General features: G+C 42.7%; 1 protein-coding gene across 1 annotated transcript; it reads left to right on the forward strand.

Annotated features, from left to right (window-relative positions):
* Positions 1 to 1,274: 1,274 nt before the first annotated feature.
* Positions 1,275 to 17,877, forward strand: LOC124281118 (probable N-acetylgalactosaminyltransferase 9). Its single transcript, XM_046717133.1, has 11 exons — positions 1,275 to 1,901; positions 4,535 to 4,698; positions 6,013 to 6,184; positions 6,744 to 6,947; positions 7,987 to 8,101; positions 8,719 to 8,803; positions 9,630 to 9,727; positions 10,911 to 11,048; positions 12,328 to 12,447; positions 13,942 to 14,076; positions 15,520 to 17,877. Exons 1-11 carry the CDS (start codon positions 1,603 to 1,605, stop codon positions 15,667 to 15,669), a joined length of 1,680 nt encoding a protein of 559 aa, XP_046573089.1. The 5' UTR covers positions 1,275 to 1,602; the 3' UTR covers positions 15,670 to 17,877.
* Positions 17,878 to 18,345: the final 468 nt, after the last annotated feature.

Here is an 18,345-nt window from a genome sequence, read left to right on the forward strand (position 1 = left end):
TATGACAATATGGCTTCGTTTACCGTACTTACTACGCTCCAAAGGTATTTATCGGGGGTTTATTTTGTTGTTGTTTTTATTTAGTTTGGGTGATTGCTAGGGTTATTGTTTTATTTTCCTTTTATTTTAGTGTTGTTGCCATTGTTTTGTTCATTTTGATGTTGTTTGTATGTTTCAGTTTTTATCGTTGTTTTTTTTGGTTTTGTGTTGTTTGCAGGGGGCTTTGGTTTGTTGGGTTTTTTTTGGGGGGGGCTTTTGTTTTGTTTTTGATTTTGTTTTTTGTTTATTTATTATTTTGTTGTTTTTGGTTTTTGGTTGTTTTTTTGTTGTTGTTTTGTTTTGGTTTGTTTGGATTTGTTTTGGGGTTTTTTGTTTGGGTTTTTTGTTGTTGGTTTTGTTTGGGTTTTTTTTTGGGAGGGGGGTAGTTTGGGTTTTTGTTTGTGTGGGTCGGGGAATAAATGTTTTTTATTAAAACGGATGAACTTTAATGGGAGTTGATCTATTCCAACTTTGCTAGTTTCATCACTGGTCATGGAGAATGAACATCACATATAATATCACCTTTTATGAATTTTAACCGACCCTTTATCGTAGCTATCCCGTAGCTTCTATGGGACAGGGAGGGGTAGAGGCGTAGCTTTAACCACTAGACTTCACATATCAATACATGAGGGATATCTCCCCACTCCTTAGCCCTAGTGGGGCGGTGGATAGCCTAGTGGTCAAAACGTTCGCTCGTCACGCCGAAGGCCAGGGTTCGATTCCCCAAAGGCCAGGGTTCGATTCCCCACATGGGTACACTGTGTGAAGCCCATTTCTGGTGTCCCTCGACGTGATATTGCTGGAATATTGCTAAAAGTGGCGTATGACCATACTTACTCACTCAAACACTCATGAGTGTGGGTTTGCTGAAACCCCGTGGCATGGTTACGACAAAATTAGAAACATAATCAGGACAAACCTGGATTCGAACCTCGCAACTCAAATTGAGGCGCCTTTCACGACACGACGTCCACTCCGCAGAACGCCCAGTGTTCCCTGCCCATTCATCTCCATACATTCATCAAGTAAGTGGTCACGTCAGCAAGAGTTGTCACATGTGCGCTTTGTTGATGATGACGCAAGCCGTCGCGTGTCCAGAGACCACGTTTATGGAACCAACAGCTGTTGCTGTGTAATATATCTCGATTCTGTCATGCTGAATCAATGACAACAATAAAGGGGCGCCATATTTGTGAAGTGTACGGTAAACCGGGGAATCTATACTTTAAATGTTCAATAGATGTGCAGGGAGTATGAGAAGGTTGGACGTTGGTGATTTGTTTATATGAGAGCCTGCATCTTCAACCATGATGTTGAACCTCCTAATTGCTGTACATTGTACAGCTCCACGTTGTCACATGTAAACCATTACACGGTATGTCACTTAAACACGATATTTTACAACGTGGATGAAGAATTTCAATCAATATCTGTTGCCGGTCTAATTCTGCTTGAATTAAACTCGTGTCTGCTATATGGAAATCAGTCACAGAATCGTTGATCCGAGTTTGAAAATCCGAAATTTTGACTGTGTTTCTTCCGTTACATTGAATTTCCAAGATGGCGATTTCGGGGAGATTTTTGTACATGGTTATCCTGCCACTGCTGTTGTCGGTGATCGTCCTCGGTGTCGTTCTGAGCGTCACGAACAACGTGTGGGACTCTATTGTTGGCACAACTGAGCGGGAGAAGAGGTTTCTCGAGTATCAGCGGAGTGCTGGTGCCAGGAATGGCCCAGGGGAACAGGGAGAGCCGTATCACCCCCCGGGGAATACCTTCGAAAACAAAGGAATTGTAAACCTCCTGGCTAGTGACGCCATTGCTGTGGACCGGACCATTAAGGACTTCCGGCATGAGAGGTGAGATATCTTTATTATCCATCGGATGAGGAGAGAAATGGTGAGATATACTGAACAAAAAAAAGAAACTTACCATTTAGAGAAAAGCATTATATTGAAAATGTGTAATACAGGGTAGTTAATATGGGCGATGTATATTTGGGACATAAAGTAACATATGTAAGGTTTCTTTTTGTGTTGAGGATATTTCTTCCATACGTCACGTCACAACCTTGACCTTCGTTTTGACTGGATAACCATGACCTTGCCAAAATCAGACATAAACGCTCTCGCTGGAACACTGTTTATCTGGATCTACGTTTTATTACTTAACCATGTGATAGTGTTCGATTTACGCTTATAGTACTTCAACATGAAACCAGCAAGCATCTATGCTATTAACAATTGTATTATAAAATTACCAAGGTTTACAAATCAATACAAATTTCTGCAATACTCAATAGTGTGCAGTACAAAATCCAACGGCAGTAATAAAACATAATAACAGTGTTTATAAGGTCAGAGATAATATTCGCCAAGCGTTCGTAGCTCTGCGTCATTCGTAATCCTATAACAGACTATACAGTTACGATAGCTCGCAACGCTACGAGCACTTAGTGGATCGGAACCCAGGATCAGTTGTCCAGCTTCCATAACCAGAGAGAGATTATGATATTGATTTTATGTGAGAAGATATGCTTGCCCCTTTCTATGGTCTTAAAAACTTTAGAAATTACGCTTCCATTTAACAAAAGACGTATTACAAATTGTCAATAAAATTATCCGTTTGCTGTGATTTTATGTGAGAAGATATGCTTGCCCCTTTCTATGGTCTTAAAAACTTTAGAAATTACGCTTCCATTTAACAAAAGACGTATTACAAATTGTCAATAAAATTATCCGTTTGCTGTGATTTTATGTGAGAAGATATGCTTGCCCCTTTCTATGGTCTTAAAAACTTTAGAAATTACGCTTCCATTTAACAAAAGACGTATTACAAATTGTCAATAAAAATTATCCGTTTGCTGTGATTTTATGTGAGAAGATATGCTTGCCCCTTTCTATGGTCTTAAAAACTTTAGAAATTACGCTTCCATTTAACAAAAGATGTAATACAAATTGTCAATAAAAATTTATCCGTTTGCTGTGTACAAATTTATTACAGATATTTTTGTGTGTGTGTGTGTGTGTGTGTGTGTGTGTGTGTGTGTGTGTGTGTGTGTGTGTGTGTGTGTGTGTGTGTGTGTGTGTGTGTGTGTGTGTGAGGTAGTCTAGTGGTTAAATCGTTCGCTCGTCACGCTTAAGACCCGGTTTCGATTCCCCACATGTGTGCAATGTGTGAATCCCATTTCTGGTGTCCCCTGCCTTAACATGGTAAATTGCTGAAATCTTGCTAAAAGCGCTATAAACTAACTCACTCACTAACTACAGATACAGACCAGTGCCTGTGAGCGCCATGCAACCAACAATCTTTTAAAGATAATACCCAAAGTATCAATTACAAAAGGTTCTGTGCGGTAAATGAAACTACATATCTCGACAGGTATCTAGAATTACGTTTGTTGGCGCGGCTGTGACATAGGTATTGATTTCAAAGATAATGAGTGGCAGTTTCCGAACATGTTTGTGCATATACGCACGACCACATCACTCAGAAGGAATATTACCGGCACAAAGTACACGAAAACGCAGTGGAACTGTGCCTGGTTTCTGAATGTGTGACCCCAAACATCCAAAATGTGAACAATAACACGGCGCATTGATCTCCAGCCTTAGGCGTGGAGACCATTGCTGTCTTTTCTTATTCTGCCGGTGACCTTGACCTCCGAAGCTGACACTAATTATCATATCAGTCGTTTATGTTTTCGCTTATTTCAGTATGATGTCGTACAGTAAACATGAACTCCGATCCATTGATTTCCTTTTACCAAAATGGTAGGCACAGGAAGTAAATTCAGCTGATAGATCAAGGAATCCGAACTACTTTGTTTGCGCAGAAGGGATACGGTCAGCGTGAGTACCCAGCTGACGGCTTTAGGTCCGAAGTTGAAAGAGCGTCGATGATTGACTTTTAATTGCTCTGCTTACTAACAACTATCTCTTGAATAACCATTCGGAGAAGACATTTTCAACTTAAAAAGGATCGTTAGGTTAGCTGTTGTAATGTTTGCACACACAACAGTAGGAACTCTTTATTGAGGCGTATGAAAAGAAATGCGCGAATTGATTTGGGATTGGTTTCGTATTGTGCTGTTAAGAGAATCAGGTTTCATTTACTGTAAAACAGGTTGAATTTTGCTGGTAATGATAAAAATACTACTTTCGTTCTCGTCAGAAAGCATATTTAGAACACGCACAGGTAAAGGAACAAAAAGTGTCATCTATTTTTTTAATTACAATTTTAAATGTAGGGGCTAACTAATTTTCTACTTTTAAGATACATTTCTTTCTCTGAAGCGTAAAGCCGAAATATATTCGAAATTTCAGAATATCAAGCATGTCCCAAACAATTACCGTATTTATTTTTTTTATTCTAGTTTTTTTTTATCGATTTTGTTATAACACAAGCCCGCATCTCCCAACTCATATCACTTGATCAGATTGTATATAACAGTAGGTATACTTGATACACGTGTATACATCTTTCATTTAAGCTGCATGGTGCTGAGGTACGGAGCTCTTCCTTCTGCCAGCGTCATCGTCGCCTACGACGTTGAGGCCTTCTCCGTGTTGATGCGAACCCTCCACAGCGTTGTCAACAGGTCGCCACCACGTTACCTGAAAGAGGTGCTGCTTGTCCCGTTTGGTAAAACTACAGGTGAGCAACAGACAGTGAGTGAGTGAGTTTGAGCAATATTCCAGCAATATCCCGGCGGATGACACCACGCCGAGACACGACATGGGGTATTCCCTACTTCAGCAATATTTAGCAATAGCACAGCAAGAATAGACACATTGAACTAAGATGACGTTCTCGATGTTAACGACGTCAGTGACGTCGTCTCCGTGACGTGGAAAACGCGATTCTTTTCACCCAAGCACAGGGCAATCCAACACACGGGGTAATCTTAGAAACGAAATGTCCTTCTCACACCTTACACTTGTATCTGTCTCCCAGGCCCTAAAGAAAAACGTGGAAATGAACCCAGCTCAGGTGTAGAATATACACTTTCCCCTGATATTTTTGCAAGACTTAGTGATGAGAGAAAGTGAGGAGAAACGGGAACACAGGAATTCAATATACTGGTTGGTTGGTTTATTGTTTAACGCCGTACTCAGCAATACTCCAGCTATAACGGTCTGTATTGTTTAGTCTGGACCAGACAACCCGGTGATCAACAGCATGAGCATCGAATTTCGCAATTGGGATACGAGAATACAATTTGTTTTACTATGTACAATGCCTGAACGATATCTATAATGCTTTCTTTTTAACAGAAATCATTTTAACATTTTGCCATGAATTTGCCAGTTATGTACATAACATGTAGCACAAGCTATTTGGTTTCATTTTCCTCTCTGTGAAGGTTAGGTCTTGGTGCTCCGTTGCCACACCATCTATACTCACAATATGAACCCCTTGTTGAAGTAGATAACGCTGTTTGCTGTTTTACGCCGCACTCGACAATATTCCAGCTACATGAGACGTAATCAAGTCTTGAGCAGACATTACAATGATTGACATCATGAGCACCAACCCATGAAATAAGGTCATGTTGACATGCATAGGCTGTGACTTCAATTTACTTCCGTAATGTAAACGGGTAGCCTTTGTGAGAGGAATCTAAGAGCCGCGTAGATGACAGGTACAGCTTAAGCATATATACTTATAAGAAAATATGGACCACCCCATTCTTTCGTAATATAGGCGGAGGGGTAGCCTAGAGGTTAAAGCGTTTGCTCATCACGCCGAAGACCCGGGTTCGATTCCCCACATGTGTACAATGTGTGAAGCCCATTTCTGGTAACCTCAGCCGTGATGTCGGTGGAATATTGCTTAAAGCCGCGTAAAACCATATTCACTCACTCGCTTTCATAATTAACTTTTCACGCCATTTTCCATGTCATTAACTTCTGTCCAGTGGTATAATGTAACCAAAACATACATAACATTGAGTTTTTCTGATAACAGGGTTAACAGAGATTATAAATGCCGTGCAGAAATACTGGCCAGAGGGCCCAGTGAGAGTTATCTCCCATAACGCCCTTCATGGACTGTATGAGGCTCGGTCACAAGGGGCAGAGGAAGCCAGAGGGGACGTGCTGGTGTTCTTAGACCCGCATTGCGAGGTTGGAGATGGATGGTAAGGCCGGATGGTTTCTTTTTCCTGGAGAAGCAGCAACCTTTGTTTATTAGCAAATAACAAACAACAAAAACAAATAGCATGACAAACAGATTTAGTTCCAAGTTCCCCTGAACGCCTTTTCCGATGTTGTCTTGATAGTATTGACATTTCTTGCCTTCAGTATAATACGCTGATGGAAGTAAAGTAAAGTAGTTTGAGTGAGTGAGTACATTATTCTGTAACGTCGGAAATTACACCATTAGGAGATCTGGGGCCTGTACAAGCGTTATGAAGAGATTGGAAACGAGAAACTTATCACCATTTGTGGGCTTGTACTTTCTTGTGTGATTTTGATCAAGTTCCGTCCGCTGTCATATAGCTTCATTCTGAGTTTTATATTTCCTTCAAGACCATTTCTACATTTGTTTTCTTAAACAGATATTTGAAGTTAGATCGTGATTATTGATGATGTTTTATCCTCGATAAACATGAGTAAGCTCAAAACAAACTAAAATCTACCATACCACAGCACCTCATAAGAGCAACGAAAACAGATTTTTGTTGGCTTGTTTTCCAGGCTCGAACCTCTTCTCCAGGCGATAGGTCATCACCCGAACATCGTTGCCGTCCCAGTGGAGGACAAGATAGCTACAGACACCCTCGCGCATACGGAATCACCGACCGAGCGAACTGGTGGCATCTTCTGGAAAATTGCGATGTCGTGGAGGCCTTTGTCGGAAGCCGAAAAGAAAGCCCGGAGGTCACCCACAGAACCAATTAAGTAATATTCGAGTTACCTCCCCTATATAATCTTTTCAGCTGATGTCCAAATAATAATCTGTGATTCTAGATCTCATGGAAACTGCTGTCAGAATTCGAAAAAAGGACTGCAAGTCACATATAGAAGCCATTAAGTATTCTTCGAATTACAATCCTTAAATCAAATTTTGTTCGAATTCAAATACCTCCCCATCGCTAATATTTTCGAATTTCGACCATGGCTTCAAATTTCATGGAGAGCTCTGTCGGCAGTCGAACAGGAAGACCGGAAGTAATATTCGAATTACCTCCTCTTATCAACTTATGAATGAATCGAGGGATCGATATGCTTTGTATGCCCATTGGTTACCGGTAACTACAGAAAACACTGATTATGAATACTTTGCTGGCCAAGTATGTGTCACTGCAATGTCTACCCAGCAGAAAAAGTCAATATAACTTCCTTCCTTGTTTCTGCGTGTAAAGGACATCACTTACTCTGTTCATATTTTGTGTGCGTGCGTGCATGCATGCATGCTTCTCCATAAAAGCATCATCGTCATCAACCCTCAACAAGTAAACATCAAACAAACAAATGCTTGTAACTGACGAAATTCAGGCGGATAGATTCGATTGTAATTATTGTTTCTCAACAGACGTCAACGGATGTAATGGTTGTTCATGTTATCAGCCTCTGCTTTACCTGGAGTCGTTTTCATCACGGGGTTTCAGCCACAGTTGCCAGGTGGCGTAGTTATAATATACCTAAACAGTCATTTTGACTCGTTCATGTCAGGAGAACTGCGATACAAGGGATTTTCACCGTTAACAAATATAGACATCGGCCTAAAACCCTTACTTATAAGTAGTCCCGGTCGCACAATGCAACAACTGTATCACAGACATTGACGGTTCACGTAATATATGAGCCGTCTTAGTGAAGATGTCCTAAGATCGTCAGTCTGGAGTATAGGCAGATGGGACCAAGTAAGGACTTGAGTATTATACACGGTATCCGTGCAAGTGTTCAGTAAAAAATATCCGTTTTTGCCGTTTTCTAGAACACCTATAATATCTGGAGATGTGTTTGCGGTGGCAGCTAAGTTCTTCATGTCTATTGGTGGCTTCCTGTCTGAGATGCGCACGCGCGGCGTGGAGTTGGAGTTCTCATATAAGGTAGAATCAGATTGAAATTGCACTCGTATCGAAGAAGTAATTTAAAAATGATTTTGTCTAAGAAATACTAAAATACTTCTAATTCTAAATTGTGTTAGTTTTCTTTCGTGTTATTTATGCCGTATATCAGTGAGTGAAAAGGGTTTTACGACGCAATATTACAGCAATATCACGGCAGGGGACACCAGAAAATGGATTCACACATTGTAACCATGTGGGGATTCGAACCCGGGTATTCGGTGTGACGAGCGAACGCTTTAACCTCTAGGCTACCTCATCGTCCCTAAGTATATCGTAGAAATAGTTCGAGTAGTTTGCACATTGAGCCTGGCCACATGGGTTCGAATCCCAGTTTCCTTGTTAATGCCCCTTGGTTTGTATACACGATATAATATCTGTATGGTTTTATAACAACATGACTGGGGTCAGTGAGTTAGCCTAGTTGTTAAAGCGTCTGCTCGTCCCGCTGAAGACCCGAGTTCGATTCCCCACATGGGTACAATGTGTGAACCCCATTTCGGGTGTCCCTCGCCGTGATATTGTTGGAATATTGCTAAAAGCTGCGTAAAACCATACTCACTCACTCACTCGACGTGATACAACGGTGTTTGTTACAGACCTGGATGTGTGGAGGGTTCCTGCTAATATACCCCTGTTCTCGGGTGGCACATCTGGCGCATCCGCAGGACGCATACAATAAACGTAGGTGAATCTCACTTAGTATACCTTTGCTTATACTTATAAGGGAAATTTCATGAGACAGGTTAAATGAGAGCCTTGCTCTTCGTAATTCTCTCTAAGGGGTATTGCGTCGAGCGCAAAGTATTCATAACAAAGTGCAAAGCAGCATTACAGTGAGTGTGTTTAGTTTTACGCTGCTTTTAGCAATATTCAAGCAATATCACGGCGGGGGAAACCAGAAATGGGCTTCACACATTGTACCCATGAGGGGAATCGATCCCGGGTCTTCGGCGTGACGAGCGAATGCTTTAACCACTAGGTTACCCCCCGCCCCCAAAGCAACATTACAGTCACAAAAACTGAAAAAACTGGAACACTAGTTCACTCGCTCAATTGGCTTGACTTTGCATGTGTTTGTGACAATACCAGATTTGGGGAGGATTTACACACCCTTTCGCGAATACCGGGTATCGTCGCTGTATTTGATAACCTCCTACATGCCACTACAGTTAAAACAACACACAGGCATTTACCTGTGATATGAACTGACCCAAAGAGATAACGGACATAGAGTATTGAGATCAAGGAAGGGATTAAACTGCTCCATTCTGGGAAACAGGCAGGCTTTAGATATACACATGGTGTATAACGGACATTTAGAGAGCTCACCTTAGTTCATGTTTACTCACCTGATCGCTATATTTGTAAATGTTTGTATGGAATATTTAAAAATTATACGATTTTGTTCATGTTTAAATGAAAACCCAAAGATTCTATAGTTATCAATATGTATTGTAACGGTACAACTGAGAGTTAATCAACCCACAAGTTGCTGTTGGTGTTTCAGTGAGCACAGAGACGGAGGAGAAGGCGTTGATACAGGTGGCGGAGGTGTGGATGGATGAGTACCGACGGCTCTTCTACATGTACCGGAAGTACATCCTGGTGAGTAATGGCCTACATGTACCGGAAGTACACCCTGGTGAGTAATGGCCTACATGTACCGGAAGTACACCCTGGTGAGTAATGGCCTACATGTACCGGAAGTACATCCTGGTGAGTAATGGCCTACATGTACCGGAAGTACATCCTGGTGAGTAATGGCCTACATGTACCGGAAGTACACCCTGGTGAGTAATGGCCTACATGTACCGGAAGTACATCCTGGTGAGTAATTGCCTACATGTACCGGAAGTACACTCTGGTGAGTAGGACCCGCGCTTGTACCGGATACAGATTCTGATGCCTTGTCCACGTGACCAAAGCGGTTGACAATTTAAGAATGTAAATTTTGGTAAGCGATGTTCAATATATCCTGGTCAATTTGAGGTTCCATGTAAACTTTTGATTATATCCTGACGAGAATACACCGCAAAATTACCGCAAAATTACCTAATGAGAATGGACCCTGTATGTACCGGAAGTATATCCTTGTGAGAAGGGTCCTGTATGTACCGGAAGTATATCCTGGTGAGAAGGGTCCTATATGTACCGGAAGTATATCAAGGTGAGAAGGGTCCTATATGTACCGGAAGTATATGTACCGGAAGTATATCCTGAGAAGGGTCCTATATGTACCGGAAGTATATCCTGGTGAGAAGGGTCCTATATGTACCGGAAGTATATCCTGGTGAGAAGGGTCCTTTATGTACCGGAAGTATATCCTGGTGAGAAGGGTCCTATATGTACCGGAAGTATATCCTGGTGAGAAGGGTCCTATATGTACCGGAAGTATATCCTGGTGAGAAGGGTCCTTTATGTACCGGAAGTATATCCTGGTGAGAAGGGACCCAACCTGTACCGGTAGAATATCCTGGTGATAAAGAACCCTACATGTGCCGGAAGTATATCCTTTTGAGAAGTTCTCTACATGTACCGGAGGTTCATCCTGGTACATGGGTGCTCCATATGTACTGGAGAACCATCCCTCTGTATAGGGCCCAGGGTGTGAATAGGCGTCTAGCGTCCCGTCCGGTCGCTTATGACAAGATGCTGGCATTGTGACTTAGTGAGTCGAGCAGTGCAGGTGTTCAAGGACCTTTATGTGTTTTCCCCCGCCGTGATATTGCTGGAATATTGCTAAAAATGGCGTAAAACTAAACTCACTCACTCACTTATGTGTTTCCAGTCACAGCCGTGGGGCGGAGACTTCGCCCAGGAACACCTACTGCAGTCGCGGCAGAAGTGCAACAGCTTCGGCTGGTACGTGGACTACGTCTACCCAGAGAAGTTCATGCCGGACGAAAACGTGTACGCGTGGGGTGTCGTAAGTACATTCATACACATCAGTAGTGGGGCGGTGGGGTAGTTAAAGCATTCGTTCCTCACGGCGAAAACCGGGTTTGATTCCCCACTTGGGTACAATGTTTGAAGCCCATTTCTGGTGTCCCCGCCTTGATATTGCCAGAAGCATGAAGCCGCGTAAAACCCAAACTCACTCGCTCACATCAGTAGTGAGTGAGTATGGTTTTACACTTCATTTAGCAATATTCCAGGATTATCGCCGGAAATTTACAGCACATGTCGTACCCATGAGGGGAATGGAAACCGGGTCTTCAGCGTGACGAGCGAACGCTTTTACTACTTGGCTACCCTTCTGCTCCTCATGCGTCGGAAACATCGCGGACTCGTTGGTTTCTTTCGCGTTCCCAAGTGCCACATAATTGCATTTTGAGCTGATTGTCATTGAGATCGAGAGATCACATTATTGACTGACATGATCGCGTGCTGCCGTACCGTAATAACATTGGTAATTGGTATCAACCACAACCCCCCTCTCCATTAATTAAAGGACCACGAGGGTTTAGGCGAGAGCGTTGGATCCATAACGTTTGAATTGGTGCTTCCTGGTCAGAATGTATCCCAGGCGATTGGTAGTAGGCCTGAGAATGTTTGTGGTTTAATAGTGTGTGTGTGTGTGTGTGTGTGTGTGTGTGTGTGTGTGTGTGTGTGTGCGTGCGTGCGTGCGTGTGTGTGTGTGCGTGCGTGTGCGTGCGTGTGTTATTGTGCATGTGTGTGTGGGGTGGGGTGCGGGGGTTGTGTGCATGTGAGTGCGCGTGTGCGTGCGTGTGTGTGTGTTGCTTCGGGCGAGCGTGCTTATGTGTGTAGGGGCGGGATGGGAGGGAGGTTTCATTTCCCCTATAATCAATGCCACTAATTCATCTGCAGGCAAGAGTCCAGGTCGAAAGACAAAACTCAAAAACCCGTGAAGATCCGGGTTAGAATTGGTGTTCAGGAACAACTGCTTGTCGTAAAAGGCGACTAACCGGATCGGGTTGTCAGACTCGCTGACTTGGTTGACACAATGTCATGTCATCGCATCCCAATTGCGTAGATCGATGCGCATGATGTTGATCACTGGATTCTCTGGTCCAGACTCGATTATTTACAGACCGCCACCATATAGCTGGAATATTGCTGAGTGCGGCGTTAAACAACAAACCAAAACACTTGTTTTTAACTCTATTTATATTAATAGATAAATATTAATATATATATATTACATTGATATCGGTGTTGCTGATGACAGTTTCCATTGCTTCTAGGTTCGGAACCCCTTCACCGAGATGTGCCTGTCAATACCTCCCACCAAGACCACAGACCTGCCCAAATTAGGGGACGCCGTGTCAAAGGTCATTTGTGACCACAGCGGGAACATGGACCAGGTAGGTGTATACTGCTCAACGCCACATAGGGATACTTGGATGCACATACATGATACAAGGTAGAATGGTGGATACAAACGGAATGCCTTAACATAAATGGTGTAGTGTGGAACATAAAGAGCTCAAGTCGTCATCGGTTAGATTGTCTACATATATCCTTAGTGCCACGTCCAACTGATGTTCAACTGATGCGTGGTTGGGTGGATAAAGTGTCTACCTGGAAGGTTGACGGTTCGATTCCCGCTCGTGTCAGACCAAAAGACGTTTAAAGATGGTACTTGTTTTTACTCTGGCGCTCGGCTATAAGGGGAGATAACTCGAACTGTGTGGCGCTGAGTCAGTACACTGTGATTGAGTTAGCTATTACACACAGTGGGCTAGTACCACTATCCGTGATCCATATTATTTTCCATACTGCCAAACCCTCCCTGCAATGCTAAAGCCCTAAATGAAGCAAGTCTAGATTTCCCCAGGTTCAGGATTTCTCATCTCATCACTGGGCTTCTTTTCAATTTAAATTGGGTTATTCGTTACTGTCAAAATTATATATATTCAGAGACTAAGCAATATGGCATTTTGTATTCATAGCTTTCGGTCGTGGGAGCCATGCCAATCGTCATGTTAGTGGTAGATAATATCACCTACCTTTAAAGAGCTGATTTAGATTTGGTCATGAGAAATCCATGTTTGTCGTAAGAGGCGACTATCGGAATCGGGTGGTCAGGCTCGCTGACTTGTTTGACACATGTCATCGTTTCCCAATTGCGTAGAGAGATGCTCATGCTGTTGATCACTGGATTGTCTGGTCCAGGCTCGAATATTTTTAGACAACCCTACTATAGCTGAAATATTGCTGAGTGCGGCATAAAAGAACACACACAACATTAAACCGACACAGATGGTGTAACTGAAGCAATTTAAAGCGACTTTTAAGCTCTAAACTGAAATGAAAAGCACCAACGTGTTTTGTTAATGTTAAAACTAATCTGTGGGCAGGAAGAGTGTTGACGGGAATGTCTGTATGTTATCGCCATTAAGGCTTGTGGGCTTTCTTGGTTAATGTTCATCCTGTAAGAAGCCTACAGCGACCCCTTGAATGGTGGAATTGGGTTTAACGTCGTGCTTGAGAATATTTCGCTCATATGACGACGTGCATGCGTGTGTATGTGCATGTGCGGCTGCTTGTACTAGCCCAGACTTAAGCTGGTTTTATAGTGCTAGCCCACTGATATATCATGCCGCAGTGAAGCATGAATACCCCACTCAGACACATTATACTGACTCCGAGCCGACCAGTCCTTGTTGTACCCATTAATGCCGAGCGCCAGGCAGGGACCAACAAGTACCATATTTTAACGTCTTTTGGTATGACCCGGTCGGGGATCGAACCCGCGACCTTCCTCTCTCCGGGCGGACGCTCTAACCATTACACCACGGAGGCGGTCGCGACCCCTTGAATCACTTATGGATGTCTCTTTTTAAATGTTCTTTCAGACATTTTCTTACACGTTCGACAAGACCATCCGACAAGAGGAGTACTGTCTGAACAGTGACGGCGGGAACAACTCGCCCCTCACCATGGTCGACTGCCGCCTCGACTTGGATACTACCAAGTGGGACTATAATAAGGTACAGTGTGTGAGTGAGTGAGTTTATACTTTTACGCCGCTTTGGGCAATATTCCAGCAATATCACGGCGGGGGACACAAGAAATGGGTATCACACATTGTACCCATGTGGGGAATAGAACCCAGGTTCTCGCCGTGACGAGCGAACGAGGCTACCCAGCCGCCCCTAATAAGGTACAGAGCGCCAACAACAGCACCATGGCTTACCGACGATAAAATATTTCCATGTTTTAAATTCATTTCAAAATACTTTCCATTAAAATTCTAATCGGTTATTGTTGTGTTAGAAGCATTACTATATTTTGTGTGTTATGATTGACTGAATGGCACGTTACAAGAAAAAGCATGTAAATTGAATGTGTCCGAAACATACTCTTTATGGAAACGTCAGTGTGTTGAAAACAGTTGTCGAAACACTGAGTGAGTGAGGTTAGTTTTACGCCGCACTTCGCAATATTCCAGCTATATGGCGGCGGTCTGTAAATCAATCGAGTCTGGATCAGACAACATGAGCATCGATCTACTCAATTGGGATACGATGATATTTGTCAACCAAGTCAGCGAGCCTGACCACCCGATCCCGCTAGTCGCCTTTACGACAAGCATGGGTTACTGAACACCAATTCTAACCCGGATCTTCAGGGTTCTGTCGAAATTCTGCCCACTTCAGTCCAAAACACAATTATACCTCTATTAAACACAATTATACCTCTATTAAACACAATTATACCTCTGTTAAACACAATTATACCACTATTAAACACATTACTATTGAATATAGATGTTCTGTTTGTTAGGTTTGTTTTAGTTCTCTCTTTTTTCTCTAATTTAGCTCCCATCAGTCATGGATGTGGTTGGTACTGGTATCATAGATGGGTTTTAAGGCTTTAACTTGGCAGTGTTTCGGCGAATGTTTTCAGTATATTGTCGTATCATTATGTTTCAGTCAAATCGAAGTTTCAAATGTGTACTTCTGTTTATTTGTTGTTTATATATGAAACTCACTCAACCAAAACCCACATACACTCATTCATCCATCCACAAACCCACTTTCACTCACTCATTCAATCACTCACTCACTCACTCACTCACTCACTCACCACTCGCCTCACTCCACCTCAGACCCGTGAAGATCCGGGGTAGAATAGGTCTTCAGCAACCCACGCTTGCCATAAAGGCGACTATCCTTGTCGTAAGAGGCGACTAACGGGATCGGGTGGTCAGGCTGCTGACTTGGTTGACACATGTCATCGGTTCCCAATTGCGCAGATCGATGCTCATGCTGTTGATCACTGGATTGTCTGGTCCAGACTCGATTATTTACAGACCGCCGCCATATAGCTGGGATATTGCTGAGTGCGGCGTAAACCTAAACTCACCTCACCTCACCTCCACCTCCACCTCACCTCACCTCACCTCACCTCACTCACATTGTGTTATCCAGGAGGACTGTATGGTGAAACACGTGAAGTCGGGGCTGTGTCTGTCGTCGTCGGGGAACAAGACCCCAACCCTCTCCCTCGAGCCCTGCGTCAACCAGACCAAAAACCAAATATGGACATTCCTCTATTACCTGAACGTGCCGCTTACATAGAGTGACCAGTCATTGTAATGTAATTCACATGCACTGTTGGTGCTGCACACGTGCACTACAGCCATCCTTCATTACCCGACTACCCCTCATATAGAGGGACCAGTCATTATAATGTAATTCACATGCACTGTTGGTGCTGCACACATGCCCTACATCCATCCTCCATTACCCGACTACCCCTCATATAGAGGGACCGGTCATTGTAATGTAATTCACATGCACTGTTGTTTCATTTTATACACATATATTCCCTCTATTAAACATCGGGCCTCGAACACACCCCGAGATTAAATATATTAATAAGACGTATAGTTCTTAACCACGGAATTCGCTCCATTATTATCGCCTAGGGTTAAGAGTGTCCTACATAAATATCCGCCAGACGTTTTTCCTAGGAAGTAAGTACCCTGAACCATTCACCACCTTAGCCTCGCTTTGAGGTCGACTTGAATAACTCTATAAATAGGCGTCCAATCACCTTACACTGTAGGATTAAAACAAGTAGCGTCATCACCAGTTTTCGTCTCGCCGTTTCGCGTGCGGTTGCACGTTTTAAGAAACATATATAGCATAAAGGTCACGGACGCTTGATCAGAAAGGAGACGTAAAGCACTGGATAAACGAGGATGATCCGCAGTAGGAAGTGACTGTTAATTGCATAATGAACAAATAGAATCCACACAATCTTTACACACCTTCTCAGTCCTGGCTAGATCGGCTCAGCAATAGCACGTCGTCGTTAAGACAAATACTCATGCAAACAAATTACGCAACACAAGGTTTACTGACGTATAATTTTCACTGGTGTGGTCATATGGAACAGAATACATCACCGAGTAATTTCTTCGCTGAAACTACGCTACAAGTTACTTTACAACAAAAATAATACCGTTTCAATCATATTTTTACTGGATAATCCTACATCATGAAATGTTTGGTATCAATGTATGTATGATATACCGGGGCTGTTTTATTGGCTATTTTTATCGGACATGCTGAACATTCTGTAAGGGTCTGTAAAACAAAACTATATGTTTAAAATTAATACTATCAGCCATTTCATAGAAACAAATAAATTGTGTTCCTGAGGGGGACGAATTCATCCCTTACCCATCTCCGGCTTCGCAAGACTTACTGTAAAGCACCACAACAACCCATGTAAATAATAGCTGAACATTGAATAATGTGTATATATTGACATGTGTACGATATGGTCAATAATGTCGCAATTATTTTAGCACGTGGGGCTGGTTCAAAGCAACGTTTTGGACCATATTCATTGAAACAAAGATGTTAAACCAATGTCCAAGCGATGTGCACATGTTAGAGGGTCATTTTTAATTTGTTTAAATGTCAAAAGAAGTCATAGCTTGTTTCTATGCGATTATGTGCATCCTCAAACAGAGTTTGTAGGCCATGCTGCGTCGTATCTTCAAAGGTGACATTCAACAATAATCCTTTATGGCATAAACATGTCGTTTGTTGCAGGACAATCAAACAATTGCTAGTATAACTTGAGATGAGTGAGTGAGTTTAATTTTACGCCGCACTCAGCAATATTCAAGCTATATGGCGGCGGTCTGTAAATAATCGAGTCTGGACCAGACAATCCAGTGATCAACAGCATGAGCATCGATCTGCGCAATTGGGAACCGATGACATGTGTCAACCAAACTTGAGATGAGAATTATTGGAGGATGGACATTAGTTGAAACTATTCGAGGGCTTCTGTTCAATACGGAGTCTATTGGAAGCTTTAATCATGAAAGTGTGTGATCATTCTTTATCTTATATCCATCTGACTTTGTTTTAAAGCTGTTTAAGCAGCGCATGGAATGACAAAACAACGACCTGGTATTGGAAGCGGTAGTAAAATATGGTTGAATTTGATGGGATCTTCCATGACTGTCTGCGACAGTTTGTTATAAATGTGAAACATATCGGGCTTTTCCTCAGAATTAGACACAGATTGTATTTATTACGATTTCATGTGATTGACAGGTATGACATCATGTGATTGACAGGATTGACATCCACACGGGAGTCTTGAAGCTGTGGCCCAAATGAACCGTGCGACATCTGGATTCATAATGTATATATATATACACGTTATGTGAGACCCACAACTGCTGAACAACAATTAATTAAACAAATATTGCATTTCCTAAGCTTCCATCCCATAATCATAATAAATCTATTTTTGGACCATATTTTTCTTTATTGTTTGACAACTCCTGTCGGAACAAGCAGCAGTCCAGAAGACGCAAGATGTACCACGTGACTGAAGGGTGAAGGCCACGTGACAATGGCGGCTTCAGTTGTCTCGCGCTGTCGTTGGGATGAGTGCGTATGGTTTTACTCCGCTGGTTGCAATATTCCAGCAATATCACGGCGGGGGACACCAAAAATGGGCTTCACACATTGTACCAATGTGGGGAATCGAACCCGGGTCTTCTGCGTGACCAGCGGAGGCTTTAACCACTAGGCTACCCCACCGACACCGCTGTGGTTTTAAAGTACGTTAGGATAAAACTTCTAAAATATCAACCTGACCGCCCCTGATATAGTATAATGACTAACGACTGCATGGCTGTCTGTGGAACTGTAATATTGCTAGGTGAGGTGAGGTGAAATTGGGTTTAACCATGTGCTTGAGAATATTTCGCTCATATGACG

This window comes from Haliotis rubra, unplaced genomic scaffold (genome assembly GCF_003918875.1).
Source record: "Haliotis rubra isolate DU_JTF1 unplaced genomic scaffold, ASM391887v1 Scf108, whole genome shotgun sequence".
Classification (NCBI taxonomy): domain Eukaryota; kingdom Metazoa; phylum Mollusca; class Gastropoda; order Lepetellida; family Haliotidae; genus Haliotis; species Haliotis rubra.

Coding starts and splice junctions, on each gene's coding strand:
- LOC124281118 (XM_046717133.1), top strand. CDS start 1,603: ATGGCGATTTCGGGGAGATTTTTGTACATGGTTATCCTGCCACTGCTG. Junction 1,902..4,534: donor AAGGACTTCCGGCATGAGAG/GTGAGATATCTT, acceptor CTTTCATTTAAG/CTGCATGGTGCTGAGGTACG. Junction 4,699..6,012: donor CCCGTTTGGTAAAACTACAG/GTGAGCAACAGA, acceptor TTCTGATAACAG/GGTTAACAGAGATTATAAAT.